This window comes from Vipera ursinii (genome assembly GCF_947247035.1).
Source record: "Vipera ursinii genome assembly, chromosome: 1".
In the NCBI taxonomy this organism is placed as follows: Eukaryota; Metazoa; Chordata; class Lepidosauria; order Squamata; family Viperidae; genus Vipera; species Vipera ursinii.
Genome location: NC_139512.1, coordinates 274,242,272 through 274,261,886, shown reverse-complemented (window position 1 = coordinate 274,261,886; position 19,615 = coordinate 274,242,272). Strand labels below are relative to the sequence as shown.

Here is a 19,615-nt window from a genome sequence, read left to right as displayed (position 1 = left end):
TAAAGGATGCTACTGTTGGATTTAAGTTAAAGTAAGTGGTTCTCACAGAACTGTCTCAGGTTAATGAGATCTTCTCTGATAGTTCTCTCCTTGTTCTTTATCTCTTATTGAGAATAAGAGTAGCTTTTTATGGATCCTTAAGTTTTTAAAGATAAATGATCCACATGAATAAATGCCATTATACTAATCTATAAAGCTGCAATTAGAAATAGCTTTTTTCTTTAAAACATATCAGGAAAGGTACGCTTTTGCTTTATATGATGGTAATAAAGCAGGAAATAGCATAGAAATATTTAAAGGGAAGAATACCAATTGTCTCCATAAATTTACAACTATGTGATCTTATCTGAAAAGTAAGTAAATAGATAAAATTCAAATGAAAGACATGCATGACAATTGTATGTGAATATATTACAAATAATGTAGTTTACATTACATTATTGTAAAGCAGGATCTTAAAAATAAAGGTTATATCACAAGGGGAGAGAGTATTTCTATGAACTCTCCTCTTTCTTCTGCAGTCGCAACACCATCAACCCTACCATTTGTAAGAGTAATCCAGTCTTCAGGATCAGAAGCAACCTGAGATGATGAAGCTCTTTCTGAGAACAGAAACTCTATTGCAGTTTTAGCTAAAGTCAAGACATAATATCTTATATATATTTTTCAATTAAGAATGCTTTCATTCAAAGTATCTGTGTCACAAAACCTACAATATCATTGGCAAAGGCAATTATAGCTCACACTGTAGTATATTTCATTTTGAGCACATATTTAATCAGCACATATTAAAGTCAAGATGACACAGATTAGGAGATTCTGGGAAGAATTCAGAGACCATGCACAGAAATTGGAAAGAACCATTGAAGGAAGGGCATTGGTACAGCATAATTTTGAGGCAAACTTTAGAAAGGTAGAACACATAAATTTTGACCAATAATTTCCAATTCAGTTGATAAAGTTGGTTCTGTCTCATATCTGAAATTCAACCAACTAGTGGGACCATCTTCTGTCTAAAGTGGCAGCAAGCTTCATACAGCATGTTGATGGCTATCATTCAAAAGTAGTCAGCAACAGGATCTAAAATGGGTTTGATTTTTCAGAGGGAGAACAAGAATTTCAAGGGGCAAAAGGAGTATTTTAAGTGGCTTATGTCACCCAGTTTCCCTCAACACCTTAAATGTTTTCCTATTCCCCAAACAACTGAAAAAGAATAGCAGCGGATCCCATGTACGCCTGCTTGTAACAGTATAAAGAGAAATGGACCAAGAACCCAAGTTAATCTAGGCCTCCTTTCTATGTTACAATGAATTCAGTTATAAGTCCTCATTTTCCAGCAGTATGCATATTGCTTTAATCAGCAAGGACTAATTATTTGCAAAAGAATAGAAACTATTACTTGAATTGTGGGTTTTACTTTTCATTTCTTGCACTTTAGGCTTAAAAAGCCAAATAGCTAATTCATGTTAATTTGGATGTTCTCATAACCAACAGGTTAGCCAATACTTACTACAATTAGAGCAAAGTCAAAGAATGCCTTTGAACAAACCACCTACAGTTAATTGTTCCAAATTATAAAAATTGAGTACATTTATGTCAGTTGTGCCTGCTTTAGAGCAAATAAGACATTTTTGATTACAAGAATATTAATAATCAGTGTTTCTTCCAAACTACATGGACATATGATAGATAAGTGCTAATAGTCTATTAAAAGTTTAATCAATTGCAAAGTACGCCACAAAAAAATTCCATTAACATTGCTATATGATACACAATTGTCTGATAACCCAGAATCATTTAAGGAATGAAAATTAAGCTTTCTCAGTGTTATATATGGAGAAGAATGAACACATGGCTGAAAGAAAAATAGCTAAGTTCAATAATTATGTTTTATCAATAACCTATTTAAACCTGATCCTGTAATAAATGTATGAATTAATAATGATGTATAACATGATAGATAACACATGATCATTGTATGCATTGCCCTTTTTTGTTTGAAGCAAAAGTGATTTCCGTGTAATGTATGGAACAATCCATGATATGGCTTCTTTATGTACACTTATTTACATTTTAGGCTGTTAAGAATGAAATAGCTGATAAGGACAACGAAATGCCAAAGCTAGAAGAAGATGCTCAACTTTTCTCTCAGTATCTTACTTCTGGAGAATCGGCACATATTAAAGCCAAGATGACACAGATTAGGAGATACTGGGAAGAATTCAGAGACCACGCACAGAATCTGGAAGGAACCATCGCAGGAAGGGCATCGGTGCAGCAAAAATTTGAGGAAAACTTTAGAAAGGTAGAACACATCAATTTTGTCTAGGCCATTCCAAAAACACAGTGACAGTTGAGTGCTAAACCACATTAAGACACAAAGGGTCTACAGGTAGTCCTTGACTTATAACAGTTTGTTTAGTTACCTTTCAAAGTTACAATAGCACTGGAAAAAGTGACCTACGACTATTTTTCACACTTATGACCGTTACAGACTCTCCATGATCACGTGATCAAAATTTGGATGCTTGGCAACTGGTTCATATTTATGAAAGTTGCAATCTCTCGGGGTCATGTGATCACTTTTGTAACCTTCTTAAAAACTAAGTCAATGGGGAAGCCAGATTCATTTAACAACTGTGTTACTAGTTTAACAACTGCAATGATTCACTTAAGCAAGAAACGTCACAAATGTGGCAAAATTCACTTGACAAATGTCTCACTTAGCAACATAAATTTTGGACTCAATTGTTATAAGTCGAGGACTATCTGTATTTAAATATTGTTTTAAATGTAATGAATTGATAATTCTGGGAGTTGAAACCGACACATCTTAAACATGCAAACGTTGAGAAACATTGATTGAAGTATTTGCTTCATAAATAGTTCAATATCAATGCTTCAATATCCTTCATGGATAAAATGCTAAAATTAAATCTAAAATATGGTAAAATCGATTGGCTGGACAAAACCAAATAATAAATATATCATACCCTACCACCCCTGTATTATGAAAAGATTTTCACTTTTAATTTTTATTAAGCATGATCAAGTGTTATATTCAAATCTTAAGGTGTTTTTAAAGTATGGATTGCTTGAAAAAAAGCCAGTTTCAAAATCAATTGTTTGAAGTTGGATTTCTTCAAACCATAGTTAGATGCTTTTAAGGAACCAGTGTGGAAGATGAAGTGCTAGAAGTGGGAATATGCTGTTCTGAGGCTTCCTGTTATTTCTTCTGTCAGAATAAGTTGTGGTTTATCACGATGTCAGTCAATCAAATATTTATTGCAGTCATCATGACTATTATCTTAAGTTAACTTACGTATCTTTAAAACAGACCTTCTAGTCAAGAATATGGTTACTATAAAACTTCTGTTTTAAGAAAACTTGCCTGAGGCTAAATCCTCCCATGATTTCCTACCTAGTTAGCATTTATTTCTCTCACACACACATACACAGTACTGTGCAAAAGTGTTAAGCAGTTGTGCATAAATGCGGTAAATTAGGAATTTACAGAAATAGAAATAGAAATGTTAATAGTCTATTTTTATCAATTAACAAAATGGAAAGCAAATGAACAGAAGATAAATCCAAATCAAATCAATATTTGGTGTGACCACCCTTTGCCTTCAAAACAGCATCAGTTCTTATAGGCAGGGCTTTTCAACCAGTGGTATGGGTACCACCTGTGGTACATTGGCACCTGGCAGGTGGTACGCGACCATCCTAGAAAAGTGGTAGCTGGGGAGGGGAATGAGCTGAACCAGTGGCAGCAGCACACAAGCCTGAGCGAGAGATGGCTGGAGCTGCAGGGCTGTCAGGGCTCAGTGGAAGCACCAGAATCAGTGCCAGGCTCCAGCTGGAGCTCGGCACTGATCCTGGCGCTTCTGCTGAGCTAAGAAGAAGCGCCGATCAGCTGGAATGTTGCATTATCTCTAGGGTCTTGTGATTTACATTCAGATGCTTGGCAACTGATTCATATTTATGATGGTCACAGTGTCCCAGGGTCATGTGAAGTGACCAAAACCTGCTGCAACCACCCAGCAGATGGGGGGAATAAAAACCAAGCACCCCCCACCCCACCCCCTCTGCCAATCCTCAACAGAAATGCTCACAACAATGAAAACCTCGGACAGGAGGAAGAGCTCTGCCGGGCGGGTGGGCAGGTGTCTTGCTTGGCTGTGTCTTGGGGGAAACTTTTTTTCAGTGCCATTGTAACTTCAAACAGTCACTAAGCGAACTGTTGTACTTCATCACTTTTTCCCCTTTTTTTGGTCAAGTTTTTGACACCTTGCTAGGCGACTGGTGGTACTTGGATGTTGCCATATCCTAAAAGTGGTACAACGAGTGAAAAAGTTGAAAAGCCCTGCTTCTAGATATACTTGCACATAGTTTTTGAAGGAACTCAGCAAGGTTCCTTCAAGATGGTTCCAAATATCTTGGAAAACTAACCACAGATCTACAGCCTATAAATGTAGGCTGCCTCAGATCCTTTTGTCTCTTCATGTAATCCCAAACAGAGTCAATGATATTGAGGTCAGGGCTCTTTGGGGGTCAAACCATCACTTCCAAGTCCTCTTGTTGTTCTTTACACTGAAGATAGTTCTTAATGGCATTGACTGTATGTTTGGGGCCATTGTTCTGCTGCAGAATAAATTTGGGGCCAATCACACACCTCCCTGATGGTATGGCATGATGGCTACGTATCTGTATTTCATAGCATTAAGGACACCATTGATCCTGACCAAATCTCCAACTCCATTTGCAGAAATGCAGCCCCAGATTTGCAAGGAACCTCCACCATGCTTCACTGTTGCCTGCAGATACTCATTATTGTACTGCTCTTCAGCCCTTCGGTGAACAAACTGTCTCCTGCTATAGCCAAATATTTCTAATTTTGACTTGTCAATCCAGAGCACCTGCTGCCATTTTTCTGTATGCCCGTTCCTAAGTTCTTGAGCATAGTTCAGTCACTTAGCCTAGTGTTCAATTTCTGGACACAGCCTGGTAAAGTCCCTGCAGTTTTCTTGGCAAGGTTCTTCAGAAGTGGTTTACCATTGTTTCCTTCCTAGGGTAAGACAAAATGACTGGTCTAAAGTTACCCAGCTGGCTTTGTGCCTAAGGCAAGAGTAGTTTAGACTGATGCCTTAACTACTCCACCATATTGGCTCTTGCCTTTAGCATAAAATATTGCTATTGATATTTTTAACAAGCACAGTAATCCTAGTTGTATGGAAGAATATTATTTTAAAAGATAAATCATTCTTATACTCTCATAATTAGGATTAACATAAGTAAGTAATAGCAGTTTAGTAGCATGAACTGTTATTACAGAAATATCAGTAAGCAACTGACTACTACTCTCTCTCTCATATTGACCTTATGAACTATTGCAACTCATAAGATTCACTGTGAAGAATCCAAGATTAATTGTTTTAAATGATAGAAAATGGCAATGTAACCTCATCGTCCTCTTTCTCTTTCTTCATCCTCTTCCTCTTCTCCTTCTTCTTTTCATTTACTGATTTAGATTCAAGAAGACTTAAGCAGTTCTGAAGCCAAAGTGATAGAGCTTGATATCTCATCCTGTTCATTAGCAGAAACTTATAAGGCTCTCCAAGACCTTACGGTAATAAAAACCTGTAACTTTTTGTTTCAACTTTTGTCACTTGTTTGACAGGATCAACAAATAAAAGACATGTACTGTTCTGAATGGGTTTATAGTGAGAATTTAGCAAATGAAGAAATATGAGATTTCCACGATCAACAAGCTTGTTGTGGCACAAGATAAAAAGCTCCACTTGGATAGTTGTCTGGAGCCTATCTTTTATATACACAATATGAGACATATCACTTACAGACAATTTTTGAATTAAGAAAAATTGTATTCACAAATTGGGAAATAATGTATTATATAGCTAAGCATGTATACTTTCTAAAAATGCTTGTATTAAACCACTTAAAATTTAAATGTAACTTTTTATTACTACATTGTAATGTATAAATCAGTGCATCTGGGAACATGATGCTAAATGGCTTCTGTTTTGTTGCGTTGTATTAAGCAGGACCTCTCACAAGATCTGGAAAGAATGAATCAAGCACTGACTTCTTTATCATCTGGCTCTCGCAAACTTACAAACAAAGAAAAAGCAAATCAAGATATTGTCATGCTTCAGCAAAAACATGAAAATATTATGAAACAAGTAAAAGAGAAACATGACTCTTTAGAGACTCATCTAGTACAATGTCAGAGGTAAAAAGTACCCTATGTTCTCTTCAGCTACAAAAGTTTTTGCAGATTTAAAAAATATTTTAGTAGCACTGGATTAACGGAATTATTTATTTATTACAATATTCCACTAGATTGGAGAAGGAATTGTCTACCTTTTTGACTTGGTTAGAGAAGTGTGAAACTGCAGTCAGACCTACAGAACAGCATGTTTCTGCTGACAAAGTTAAACTAGAAAATGAACTACAATTACTTCAAGTAAGATTTCTGGGTTGGCAACTCAATTGTTTCCCTAATTTTATAGTGCCTTCATTTTTATAGCAATGGAACTCTAGCAATGGTAATAACTCTCCGCTGAGTATTTGAAGTTAAACAAACCAGAATATAATGAAATAATCCATTCCTTGAAAATAACTCAATGCATTAAATTTGGTGAATAATTTAACAAGTGATTTGGACTGCAGGTCTATAGTCTTCCTTCACTGAATGAGACAAAACTTTGAACATATAGCCTTGTAGTTTCTATGAAATAAATCCAATAAATTTCTTATATTTCGGTTCAAAATGGTTCAAAACGGTAACCCACAGTATCGTTTTCAGTCTTTAAACCATCATTCAGGGTTTTTTTTTTTTGTAAATCAGGAGAATCCATCTCTGTTGTCTCCAGAGAGATTTGTTCTTCAGTAGAAAGTTCTAGCTCTAGTAAAGGGTTAAAATGCTCAAGCACTTCAGGAGCTCATAAATCAAATGTTTCCTTTAATGTACCCGTCTTAAGCTCTGATGATTGACCTTCAAGGTTTTGTTTTATAATTTGGTATGTAAACTAGACACCTTTCCCACCGAAGAGGCTCTTTCTGTTCACGCTTCCAAAAAACAAAGTTTCTTACTTCTGTTTATAAATGTTTTAAACTCTCAATTCTAGTTCTCAGCTTTTTGTGAGGCAAGTAAAAATCAGTAAAGTTCTCAAACATTTCTAAAAATTATAAGTTCAGAAATAATGCAAACATCAAGGAGAAACCTCTATTTCTGAAGAAAGCCTGTCTTCAACTGAAGAAGAAATTATAATGCAAAAAGTGCATGAGAAATGAGGAAGATCAGTTCTAGCGTTCCCAGATCTGAAGCCTAAATTAAGAGATTTAGCTTCCATGTTTTTGATAGCTCGGTTATGTTTTTTAAATATGTAAGAAGCTGAACAGCTTTCAAAATGACCCAAATGCCTATTTTCCTAGCTGGCAGTCAGGGTACCATCTTGGGTCTTCCTGTAAGTATTCTTATCTGAGAAAAATTCCCTAATTTCTGTTGGGTCATCATTGGGGTATAAATAGTAGAATCTTTTATTCATGTATACTTCTCATAAAATTACTTGATATCTTTGAAACTCATATTGGACTGCCTTTTATTTTCTTTGTGTATTTTCAATATTAGTTTTAGGAAACAAATTCCGGACAAGCTTCTGTAGAATTTCAGGCAACCACACTGAACATGGCAAAAGTACCTTCCCTGACACCGGGGGCTAGGACTCTGGCATGCAGTTATACTTGTTTTAGATTTTTTATTGTTGATACTTTATACTTGTTTCTTAATTTCCATGCTATATAAGCTATTTATCTAACATATGTTTTTATGTTTCTCAGGATTTGAAAATGGATATTGCATCTCATGATTCGCATTATACCAGCATATTCCAGTTGAATGAGACACTATTTAAAGCAAGTTGCAGTGAAAGTCTGAGGTCGGTTAAAAAAGAATTAGAAAAAGTTGATGAAAGATGGAAAAATCTACCTCAGACTGTTAACAGGAGGTTTGTATTTATGTAATAGTGCTTAATGACCCAGACATCATGACTGACCTAATATAATATACCACCATAAGTTTCATTACGTGTCTATAGAAATGGGCCTACATTGCAGAAGCTTTATAGAAAATACAGGAAACCAATAAATCCCTCCAGATGTGGAGTGACTGCAATTTTCCTTCCTTTATTTTGGAAGAAGCTTCAACCACTTTTTCTTTTGAGCCATAGAGGCATTAGAGTCTGTTTTCTCCAACCACAGCCGAGGGTCTATTTCTCTGGTATGGTTTATAATTTGATTTTTTTTTCCAAGCTCTGTAACAATTAGTTCTAATGCTATGCTAAGTCCAAACCTCATTATGGCTTGGCATTATGTGTAAATCTAGCTAGAATTATCCCCACATTCAGATTTCCAAATTATATACCTTGGGATATAGCTCAAGATGTTTTTGTTTGTTATTGCCTGGAAGTTCTCTGGAGAAATGAATAATGAAAGCAATATTGATTATTTATTTACTGTGTCTATTGTCTGCCGTACTTTTCTTCATCTTCTTTTCCTGATCTATGGTTTAATCTTATGCTCCAGTATAAAATGAGAAAAATTAGAGGTGGGGCCTGTGTGTGTGTGTGTGTGTGTGTGTGTGTGTGTGTGTGTGTGCAAATGACTCTGCCAGTATGTTACCATTGTCATTACAGTTATTCATTGTAAGAATTTTATATACATTGAAGATTGACTTAGTTACCGCTTGGATTTTTGTGCATTTCTTATTTCACTATCATACAAAAATGTGTATAAACATATATCGATGCACATTGTCACACACACATTGACACAGAATAACTTTTATTGCATCTAGTTAATTAGAACGTAATCCAATGTTTATGACATAGCATTAGTCATTAAAGATGCAAAACACACATGTGTGTTTCATGTGTTTTTAATTTTCCTGCACCACATCAATATAGCTCCTTCTCTGGAAATGTCTATTTATTCAAAAATTATTTATTTTCATTTAAACTCACTTTATAGTTAGAATTCTCAGACAAAATGAGCATTATAAAAGAACCGAACCACTGAAAATATATCCTGTTTGTTCTAATGCCTCAGCTCTTGTATTATGCTTACTTTAATTCTGTTTTGTATTTTCTGATTAGATGCTTTAGTACTTTTTTCAGTGGATTGTTGGCTGCCCAGCATCATGTATAAAATCTTTGGCCATATAAATTATCTAAAATAATGAATTAAATAACCCCGCTACTAAGTTTACAGATTTTTAAAAAGGAGAAAGCTTGGAATATACTTACTGACCCTGGTGTCTTCTAGGATAATTTTCCTCCAGTCCGTGCTTGATGAACACAGACAGTATGATGAGCTTCTCCTCAATTTTTCTGAATGGATCAAGCAACTTCTTTGTAAACTACAGCTAACATCAGAGATTAATATAACTGATCAACAGCCTGCTATATGTCAGAATAAGGTAAAATAATTCATAATGAAACAAATAAGAGCATGTTAGCAAATAACTTCTGGGGCATCTTTAATAGAGCACAGGTTCTTCTTCATAACATGCACAGTGATTAATATTTATATGTATGTATATGTAAAGGTGTAGGTTTATACATATGTTCTATATAGCATGTTTATTTGTGTGTTATATACGTGTACACTTTTGAGAGCAAGCAACAGAATTTCATTTTTAATGTGTGCCAGTGTGCCCACAGTAAAAAATCTATAAGTACCCTCGTCCCAAAGAACCATCTCCATCCATCTGGTTATTTCTCAGAAATTGCAATGGCAATACAAAGAGAGGTCTTTTTTTTGTTCTTTGCATTCTGTCTCCTGCTCCTAGCCCTAGTGAAGGGTGAGCTTTGCAACTTGTCAGTTTCCAAACTCTCATGTCCTTTCAGGTTTAAGTACCAAGCAAAAGCTTACAATTTTTTAAAAAAAAAATTTATCTTGTTCTTATAGGAGCATAAACTAGAAGTGGAAGGAAAAGACAAAGAGCTACAGAGTCTGAAGAGCCATGTTGAAAAGTTGTGTTCTTTCACTCAGCCAGAAGATCACAGTGTATTCCAAAATAAGGTTGAAGACTGTCTCCAGTTGTACCAAGAGGCTGATCGAGTAATCAGCCGCCGTCAGGATGTTCTTCCCCATCTCAAGGCCTTTTTAGAACTTCATATCTCTGCATCACATGTACTTCACCAGTTGAGACAAAAGGTAGAAACAACGAAAAACATGGATAAGTTAAAATCGGAAACGCTGAAGAAGAAGCTAAGTGACGTCATTCAAGAGGTCAACAAACTGGAATCTACAGCAGCCAGTTTAGATGTATCCCTTACTAAAGCCCACTACCATCTGAAACAAGGAAACTCTGAGCAGAGGAGTTCCTGCAGTAACATTGCCGACAACGTCTGTATAGAACTGGAATCCATTCAGTCTTTGCTTGGATCTAAGCAAAGTGAAGCAGAGGCCCTTAGTGCTCTTTGTTCATCCATCCTAGAGCGTAAAGAACATCTCTTAAAACGAATTGAAGATCTTGAAGAAAGGGCTGACAAGGAAGGACTGAAGGAACCAAACCTTCAGGAACTTCAGCAAAGGTAAACAGAAATCACAACAGGTCGCTAGCAGCATTGGATTTATAAAATACTCATTTCAGTACGCAAGCATCTGTTTCTTAGTCAAACTTCATTTTATATAGTTTCTCCCATGCTGGACCCAAACTGATTTCTATATTTCCTTTGCAGGTCTACTTTTATTCTCTTCCCTCATCCTCTAAACAATGCTAAACTTAAGTAGTTGTAATGACTAGGTATCTCCAGACCCAGGATTGAAACAAATTCTGTACATATTTTGTTACTATTTTCAATAAAGCCTAAAAATAATAGCACAGATAACAATTCTGGAATGAAGTATAGATTGGACCACTTTTCCCTACAAAGATTCTTTTTCTTATTTGTTGGATTAGTATTGTATACTAAGCTAAGAGCAGGCAACTAAGAGTTGCAGATAGTTCTAACTATAATCTTTGATATTGGTCAGGCTGGGTAGCAGTAATGGCATGTTATATAAAGTGACTTTTTATTTGTTTTGTTTATATATCGAATTTCAAGAGTGCCCATCTTACCCACAGAGTGACTCTGTGGATCTTGTTAGCTCTTAAGGTATAAATCCTGATTCAGCTAATCAGAACAGAAATGACTGTACCATAATGTTTTCCATGTTACAATTTACGTGTTCTAGTAGGTATGCATTGTGGTCAGTAAATGTCCACTATATTATATTGTTGTGCCTTCAAGCCATAATGACACTTTATAATTGCCTGGCCAGTCCCTGCAATCTTGGCAAGATTTTTAGAAGGGGTTTCTCACCACTTTCTTCCTAGCTAAAGGATATAATGTAGTCCTTACATCCATGATATAGTTTGATTGCAATATTTGCTTGGACAGCTTTGAGATTACATTACTTGTGGATTGGAAACATTGAGACCTTTCCTAGTGGATGATTTATCACTCTATATTTTCCCTAGACATAAATATAATAGCAAAAGTCTGGACTCATGTTTGTTATATGCCCAAATCTTGTATTATGAAAAGAAATATTGATGTGCTGGGGGAAGTATTCTTTTTAAACTTATTTATTTTTGGCTCTAAGTGCAATGTATAAACTCAAACCAATTACTTCAACCACCATTTAATGGAGACTGATTTTGAATTGTGGATATTGTGATTGATACATTTAAACTGATTAAAAGATTTTTCCACTGCTTTTTGACACTTGCATACCCTTTTGTGCTATGTTAATGAGTACTAATAAAATAGTACTATATCTGAGTATACTATTTCAGATATCAGTGTTTATGTATAAGAATATTATAATTATATATTCTAATTCAACTGAAACTGAGGCTATTAGATCATATTAAACATTTCTTTAACTCAAGCATTTCTCAAACTTAAGTTTGAAAGTGTGATTTATGGTTATATATATTTTTAATGATGGTTGTATTGGTAGAAATGCTATGTGTTATCAGTCAGGCTTATGGAAAAATTCCACTCATATAATCAGTTTCCTCCAGAACTCTTAAAGATCCTTAAACATGATGAAACAGATGGGTGTGTATGTATGTATGTATGTATGTATGTATGTATGTGTGTGTGTGTGTGTGTGTGTATATATATATATATATATATATATATATATATATATATATATATATATATATATATATATATATATGTCAAATGTTAACTATTTAGATTACCTTGCTAGGCCCCAAACATGGGGCAAATCTTTATTTCCTGTTTTCAGCCTTATCTCAAAGGCCATCGAACAGGCTGTAGTCACACCGGACAGTTCATATATTTGTGTAAATTACTAACAAAGTCTCCCTTAACTCTTTGTTAGTAATTTACACACACACACACCACACACACACACACACACACACACACACACACACACATATATATATATATATATATATATATATATATATATATATATATATATATATATATATATTTAATCCCATTTATATCCCGCCCTTCTCCGAAGACTCAGGGCGGCTTACAATTTAAAGCACAAATCAATGTGCTTAGCAATAGCCTTCATTCTATGTATATGCCTGCTTATTAGGGCTTTCGGGGGGGGGGGGCAAGTGGCATTATTATAAAGTCAGCTTATTGCCCCCAACAATCTGGGTCCTCATTTTACCTACCTCGGAAGGATGGAAGGCTGAGTCAAGTAATTTACATTACTTTTATTTTGTAATAGTGGACACAAGCAAATTAAAAATATAATTAATGTTTTGATTTACAGGTTAAGGATTTTTAACCAGCTGGATGATGAACTGAATTCTCACCAGCATGAATTGAAATGGCTAATGAGCAAAGCAAAGCAAATTGCTTTAAAAGATAATCATATTGCCCCAACAATTGATAAAGAGATTAATTGTTTGGAAGCAATTTGGGATGATACAAAGAAACTAATCCAGGAAAAGTAAGTTAATTGTTTACTTATTTATGTACCATTATGTCAAGTTTAACTCTTGGTTTTATCAGCCTTTCAATCAGCTTTTAGCAATCATATATAGATCTCTTGTAAAATCAATGAAAATGCTTACTTTTGGGATCATAAACATAACTTTGAGAGCATATACTTCTAGAACAGAGAACAGTATACAGGAAAAGCCTAGAGTAGACACCCTTCCTTGCTCTAAATTTATATTTTTCAGCTGGCAATAGGTAGCCATGCAAGCAATACTCAGATCAAGCAACTTGCTAATTGCTTAATGTAATATTATTGCATTACTTTAACTCCTGCTACGTATACTTCAGGTTTCTAATGCCATACAGGGATTGTAGTAAATGCCTCATACTTGTGAAAGTATCAGAGGAATTAAATCATAATCCAGTAAGAAATGTTACCTAGCAAACCACCATCAACCATCAAGATATGTTCTGGTGTCTATGTCACAGTGATTCTTTCCTTTGCAGGCAGGAGCAGTGTTGTGTCCTTCTTGATATTATGAGACAGTATCACAATCTGAAAAGTGCAGTTTCTAAAGCAATAGAGGATGCCAGCACTGTAACAGTGACCAAAGCCATGCTAAAAGACCAGGGAGATGTGCGAAGGGCCTTATCAAAGGTAGGTTAAAATATCTTTGTCTTCAAAAATGTTTGTTGAATGCATATTAGTTTCATAATCAACTCCTTAAATCTCCACTTTTGAAGAAAGATCTTTATTTCTTTGCAATGAGTGGTTAGTTTTTAGTTAAAATGGAACGTGCAGCAGAGGAACTATTTAAAGTATTCCAATGAAAATTGAGATAATGCTCACAAAAAAGACGACCTCCAAAGCCAAACAAGCATTGATAACATTGATAACAACAGGAAGACAGTTTACTACAAAGCTCCGATTCTATTGGTGAATGAAAATCAATGTGACTGTCTTTTTCCCTGGTATAGACCACAGCAAGGACTTCCCACAGCAAGGACCTCTCCTGGCTATTTAGGCCTTCTTTAGCTTCTATGAATGAATGAATGAATGAATGAATGAATGAATGAATGAATGAATGAATGAACCTTTATTATCAAACTACACCATGTATGCAGTGAGATTGGCTGAGTCTCCCTTTGTGCCCCCCCACCACAACTCACAGTGTCAACAAACCCACCATCTTGTTATACCATGTGAGCTACTTGCACAACACACTGGCCTTGCAAGTCAATCATACATAGAGTTACTTCCCGTTCAGGAGCCTGACAGTCCATGGATAGAAGTTGTTCTTAAGCCTGTTGGTGTGGCTGGCTATACTTCTGTATCTTCTACCTGATGGTAGGAGAGTAATGAGGTACCGACCAGGGTGTGAGTCGTCCCTGAGAAGTTTCCTCACTCTTCCAAGGCAGCGAGCCCTGGTGATGTCATCCAGTGGTGTCAAGGGACAGCCCACGATGTTTTGTGCTGTGTTGACCACTCTCTGTAATATCTTCCTATCCGTGGTTGTCAGACCAGCATACCAAACCACAGTACAGTACGAGATGATGCTCTCTGTAGTATACCGGTAAAAGAAGGTCATTAGTTGTTGTTCTACCCTGTTTTTCCGCAAGACCCTGAGGTAGTGGAGTCTCTGTTGGGCCTTTCTGGCCACCTGGGTTGTATTGACTTTCCAGGTAAGATCTTCACAGAGGTAGACTCCCAGGAATTTAAAGGAGGAGACTCTCTCCACACAGCCCCCCCCAATGTAAAGTGGGTCAGGGTCCTCTCTTTTCTTCCTAAAGTCTAGCACCATCTCCTTTGTCTTGCTGATGCTCAGGTACAAGTTGTTCTCTAAACACCATAAGGATAGTTTTTGTATCTCCCTCCTGTATGCTGTTTCATCTCCACCTGTAATAAGACCCACTACGGTGGTATCATATGCAAACTTAATGATCACAGTGGATGGGTTGGATGATACACAATCGTATGTGTACAGTGTATACAGGTAGGGGCTAAGCACTCAGCCCTGTGGCGAGCCCGTGCAAAGCTTCAGAGGGGTGGATGTGACAGACCTGACCCTCAAATTCTCTTAGTGGCTGCTCTTTTCACATCCTACAAGACTCCAAGCTTATAGCCAGCTTTGTATGATGCCATATTCAGTTGTTATTGAAAGTCACAATGGTGGCTACAAGCCAACATTAACAATAATTCTTGAGTAGTGAGTGAGATAGGATGGACTTGGAATTTTATGACTTGTCCTAAATACGCTGTATCTCTGTACTATGCATGGGGTGTGTTTTTTTTAAAAAATAAAGGATTGCAGTCTAAAATAAATTAGGGAGGGTGGATGGTGAATCTTTATGCTGTGGATAACAATAATACATTCCTGTTTGTAGCATGAAGCAGCCAGGAACGAGATGAATGATAGACAGGCTGAACTGGATGCCTTCACTAACAAAGGAAAACACCTCATTGCAGAGCTGAAAAAGATACCAAACTGTGATGCTCGGATGATAAAAACTGAGATGGACAGTACTGTGGACAAATGGTTAGACGTAAGTGGTATATTTGAAATAAAGTTTGGATAGCTGAATGTTCCAATAAAATACAAACTAAAACAAAAGCTTCTTGTGAGGAACAGAATACAGGTCGTCCTTGACTTACAACCATTTCATTTAGCAACCATTCCAAATGATAATGGCACAGAAGAAAGTGATTTATCACTGGTCCTTGCACTTGCGACTGTCACAATATCCCCGTGGTCATGTGATCAAAATTGGGTACTTGGTAACCAGCATGCATTTACGATAGTTGCAGTGTGTTGGGGGGGTCATGTGATCACCATTTGTGGCTTCCCACAAGAAAAATAAATGGGGAAGTTGGATTCGCTGAACAACTGTAATGAACACGTCAAAAAGGTTGTAAAATTGGGCTCTTAACAATTGCATTGCTTAGCAATAGAAAGTTTGGTCCCAGCTGTGATCATAAATCTTTACTTTATTCTAAAGTAACTGTTCTCTTAGACAGAATTTGGATATCATAGTATAACACATATTACTATAATTATCAGCAGCTTGCTTAAGCTGACTTTAACTATGGTTTGTTGAATAAGCTATGGTGATTTTGTTTCCCTATAAAGCTAAGGCAGAAACAATTAAACCACATTACAATTTAGCAAAGTTTGAATATCTTCTCATTTTAAAACACTTCTGCTCTCTTTTTTACCATGGGTTTTAATCCATGACTACTTCAATCAGTATCTTGTGGGTATAATTACTAGCAAGTTGATTCTTGCAGAAGTAATTAAGAAATGAATTGTTTTTTACTGCATTTCACATCATACCATGTGGTTTATGATGTGGCATAATTTTAACGTAAGTTTGTTTTTCTTTTCATAATTAAGAGAAACAAGTTTGTGTTTATGAACCAGGTAGCTTCTATTATTAATGTCCCAGTTCATGGTTAGGGCACCATTTACACATCTGTAGTTAATTGAAGACTTTCATTTAATAGCAGTTTAGTTGGGAAATTGGATTACATTAAAGTGCTATAAAATTTTAAGAATTTGAGCAATGTTGAAAAAAAAGGTTTCTTTCATTTTTGTTTCACTTCTTTTTTCACATATGGTGAAAATAATACCACCTACCCTTGTTTGACCATAAATAATATTCCAGTGACCAGGAGTGGGAGATGCTAACCTCACCAAATAATAAATTAATGACAACTCATGAGATCCATCAATTGAGTGTTCTTTAATCAAGTAATAGCCTAATTATCATGTTGCTACTGGAGGGGGAGAGAGGCACTAGGGCCCTCAGCTTTGAAGCCCAACAGACCTTGATCTTCTCTTCCCTGCTCTGTAAAACCACTGGGTGAGATGGTAGTCATCTTTGCACCTTTGCTGGTCAATGCCTAGAAGCTCCTAGGGTCTGGATGGATAAACCTAGACTCAAACTAAATCCAGAACAGTTGATTATGAGTAATGCCCCTCTCTCCTGACATGATCCCCTCCTTGCTGGGCTTCCAAAGAGCCTTGATGACATTTCTGTTTAGGAAAGCATTGGAGACAATGAAGATGGACCTCCCTTTGTTGGGAAGTGCCATTAGGGAATGTTTGTTTTGTGATTATTATTATTATTATTATTATTATTATTATTATTATTATTATTATTATTATTTCAATATTTTTATTACTTGATGTAAACTACTTAGAGCTCTTTGGAAATGAGTAGCTTACAAGCTATAATGGAGTAAACCAGAATGAAATGAAATGGTTCCTTTCATTGCTTAACAGGTTTCAGAAAAAATTGAAGACAACATAGATAAGTTGAGCATTAGTGTGACTTTGTGGGAAGACATACTCGCCATCCGTGATAATATTGAAGGATGGTGCAATAACACCATCTCCCAGTTGAATGACATCATAAACAACTTGGCGAACTGTCATGGAGCTGAAATTTTCTTGGATGAATTTCAGGTGCCATAATACACAATATTTATTATATCCAATTTTAAATTCTTAGCACGTGTTAAAATTAGGAGAATTGAGTATAATATGTTTAGCTACTCTAAGCTATGGGCTTATATTTGTGTAGAAAATGCTCCTTGTTGTAAAATATATATATGTTTAATAAAGCGGCACATTGAGGACTTCTGGATTATGTAATTCATCTAGTGGCATATTAAAGAATAACAGAGAAGTCTTCTAGTCCAACCCCCTTCTCAGTCAGGAAACCCCATACAATTTCAGACAAATGGTTGTCCAATCTCTTCTTAAAAACCTCCAGTGTTGGAGCACTCACAAACTCTGGAGCCAAGTCATTCTACTGATTAATTGTTCTAAATGTCAGGAAATTTCTCCTTAATTCCAGGTTGCCTCTCTCTTTGGTCAGTTTCCATCCATTGCTTCTTGTCCTGCCCTCTGGTGCTTTGGAAAATAAGTTGACCCCCTCCTCTTTGTGGCAACCTCTCAAATACTGGAATACTGCTATCATGTCCCCCTTCGTCCTTCTTTTCTCTAGACTAGTCAAACCCAAATCCTGCAATCATTCCTCGTATGTTTTTGAACCTATTTTACAAAGTAATAAATTAGAAAACAATGTGCTTCAGAAATCAATAGATCCGTATAACTTTATTTCAGATAATATAACGATAGAAAAATTAAATTCATATTTATTCTAATGTTGTGAATGAACAATAAATGAACAATAAATCAACATGCTAACTCAAGTCATCTGTTGTGTATTGACACTCTTGCATTAAAAAAATCCCATACACAATATCCTAGTAGTCTTATTACAGAAAGTAATGGGTTGGTACCCTCTTCTTTGTGGCATCCCCTCATACATTGTAACACTGCTATAATGTCACCCCTAGTTGTTCTTTTCATTAAACTAGACATAACCAGTTCCTGCAACTGTTCTTTATATGTTTAGCCTCCAGTCCCCTAATCATCTTTGTTGCTCTTCTCTGAACTCTTTCTAGAGTCTCAACCTCTTTTTTATATCATGGCAACTAAACTGGATGAAGTATAACAAGTGTGGTCTGACCAAGGCATTATAAACAGTACACTGGTCTATTTACTGCCCATTCAAAGTTACAATAGGGCTGAAAAAGTAACTTTACAACTGGCCCTTACACTTATGACTGTTTCCATGTCCCTGTGGTAACATAACTGAGACTCAGATTATTTGCATCTGTCAGGTTTTTATGACTGTTGCAATATCCCACAGTCATCTCATTGCTATTTTGCACTTCACAGTCAGCTCCCAACAAACAGAGTCAATGAAGAAGCCAGCAGTATAAAATCACAAGTTGCAGCCAGGAGACGTCTCACTTAACAACCAACTAAATTAGCAATGGAGTTACTGGTCTCAATTGTGGTCAGTAAGTGAGGACTATCTGTACACAGAATGGTATTACTCTTTCTTTCAGTTGGAGCAAGAATGTGCCAGGAACAAAATATTTATGTTTGCTATATTTCAAGTGCAATCTTACCTGAATAATGGCAAATATTAACATATGACAGAAATGGAGACATTAATTTCCCCCATGTGTTTGTTCCTTTGTAGTCTGAGTTGAAGCACAAAGAAGAGAAGTTGGAGCAAATGAGTTCAAACATATATGACCTTAAAGAATTGGTAAATGTAGAAGAACTTCCTCCAATTCTTCTGGTAAGATAGGTTTTTCTGATTGGGGGGGAAGGGTGTCAAATCCAGGAAACCAGGACTCCAGAAACTTCAAATGTATATAGGTTTACTGTATGCAAATGTTCTCTACACAGATCTGATCTACTAAAGGTCAAATGAAATAGGCGGTAGATAAAAATCAGTGGAATTCAAGATGTGCCAGACTTAGATCTCTTGTGGGTGCAAAAGGACTTGAGACTGATAACAAATTTGACCCCTCCCTTGCATTCTGCCTGGTCATCTCCTACATTGAGCATGGCTTTGCTCTGCAATGATGGAAGATGACAAAATAGATATATAATATTTTTGTAAGAATTCAGATATGTAAGTTCTGCAGAGCTCAGCCATTCATTTCACTCTTTAAAATTGCCCCAACAACCCCGAATTAGAGGAAAATATAAATTGTTCACCCATTGGATAAAAAGTAG

The 19,615-nt window shown here is 36.1% G+C and overlaps 1 protein-coding gene across 1 annotated transcript in view; it reads left to right on the top strand.

Annotated features, from left to right (window-relative positions):
* SYNE1 (spectrin repeat containing nuclear envelope protein 1) overlaps positions 1 to 19,615 on the top strand; it is a gene marked incomplete at its 5' end in the record, with an annotated part of 320,362 nt that overhangs the window by 101,858 nt on the left and 198,889 nt on the right. The window contains 12 exons of the mRNA XM_083348719.1: positions 2,078 to 2,305; positions 5,531 to 5,629; positions 6,066 to 6,253; positions 6,364 to 6,487; positions 7,864 to 8,030; positions 9,346 to 9,499; positions 9,991 to 10,619; positions 12,841 to 13,020; positions 13,518 to 13,668; positions 15,396 to 15,554; positions 17,294 to 17,476; positions 19,071 to 19,172. Coding sequence (XP_083204845.1) covers positions 2,078 to 2,305; positions 5,531 to 5,629; positions 6,066 to 6,253; positions 6,364 to 6,487; positions 7,864 to 8,030; positions 9,346 to 9,499; positions 9,991 to 10,619; positions 12,841 to 13,020; positions 13,518 to 13,668; positions 15,396 to 15,554; positions 17,294 to 17,476; positions 19,071 to 19,172 — 2,364 coding nt within the window. The remainder of the gene's footprint in view (positions 1 to 2,077; positions 2,306 to 5,530; positions 5,630 to 6,065; positions 6,254 to 6,363; positions 6,488 to 7,863; positions 8,031 to 9,345; positions 9,500 to 9,990; positions 10,620 to 12,840; positions 13,021 to 13,517; positions 13,669 to 15,395; positions 15,555 to 17,293; positions 17,477 to 19,070; positions 19,173 to 19,615) is intronic.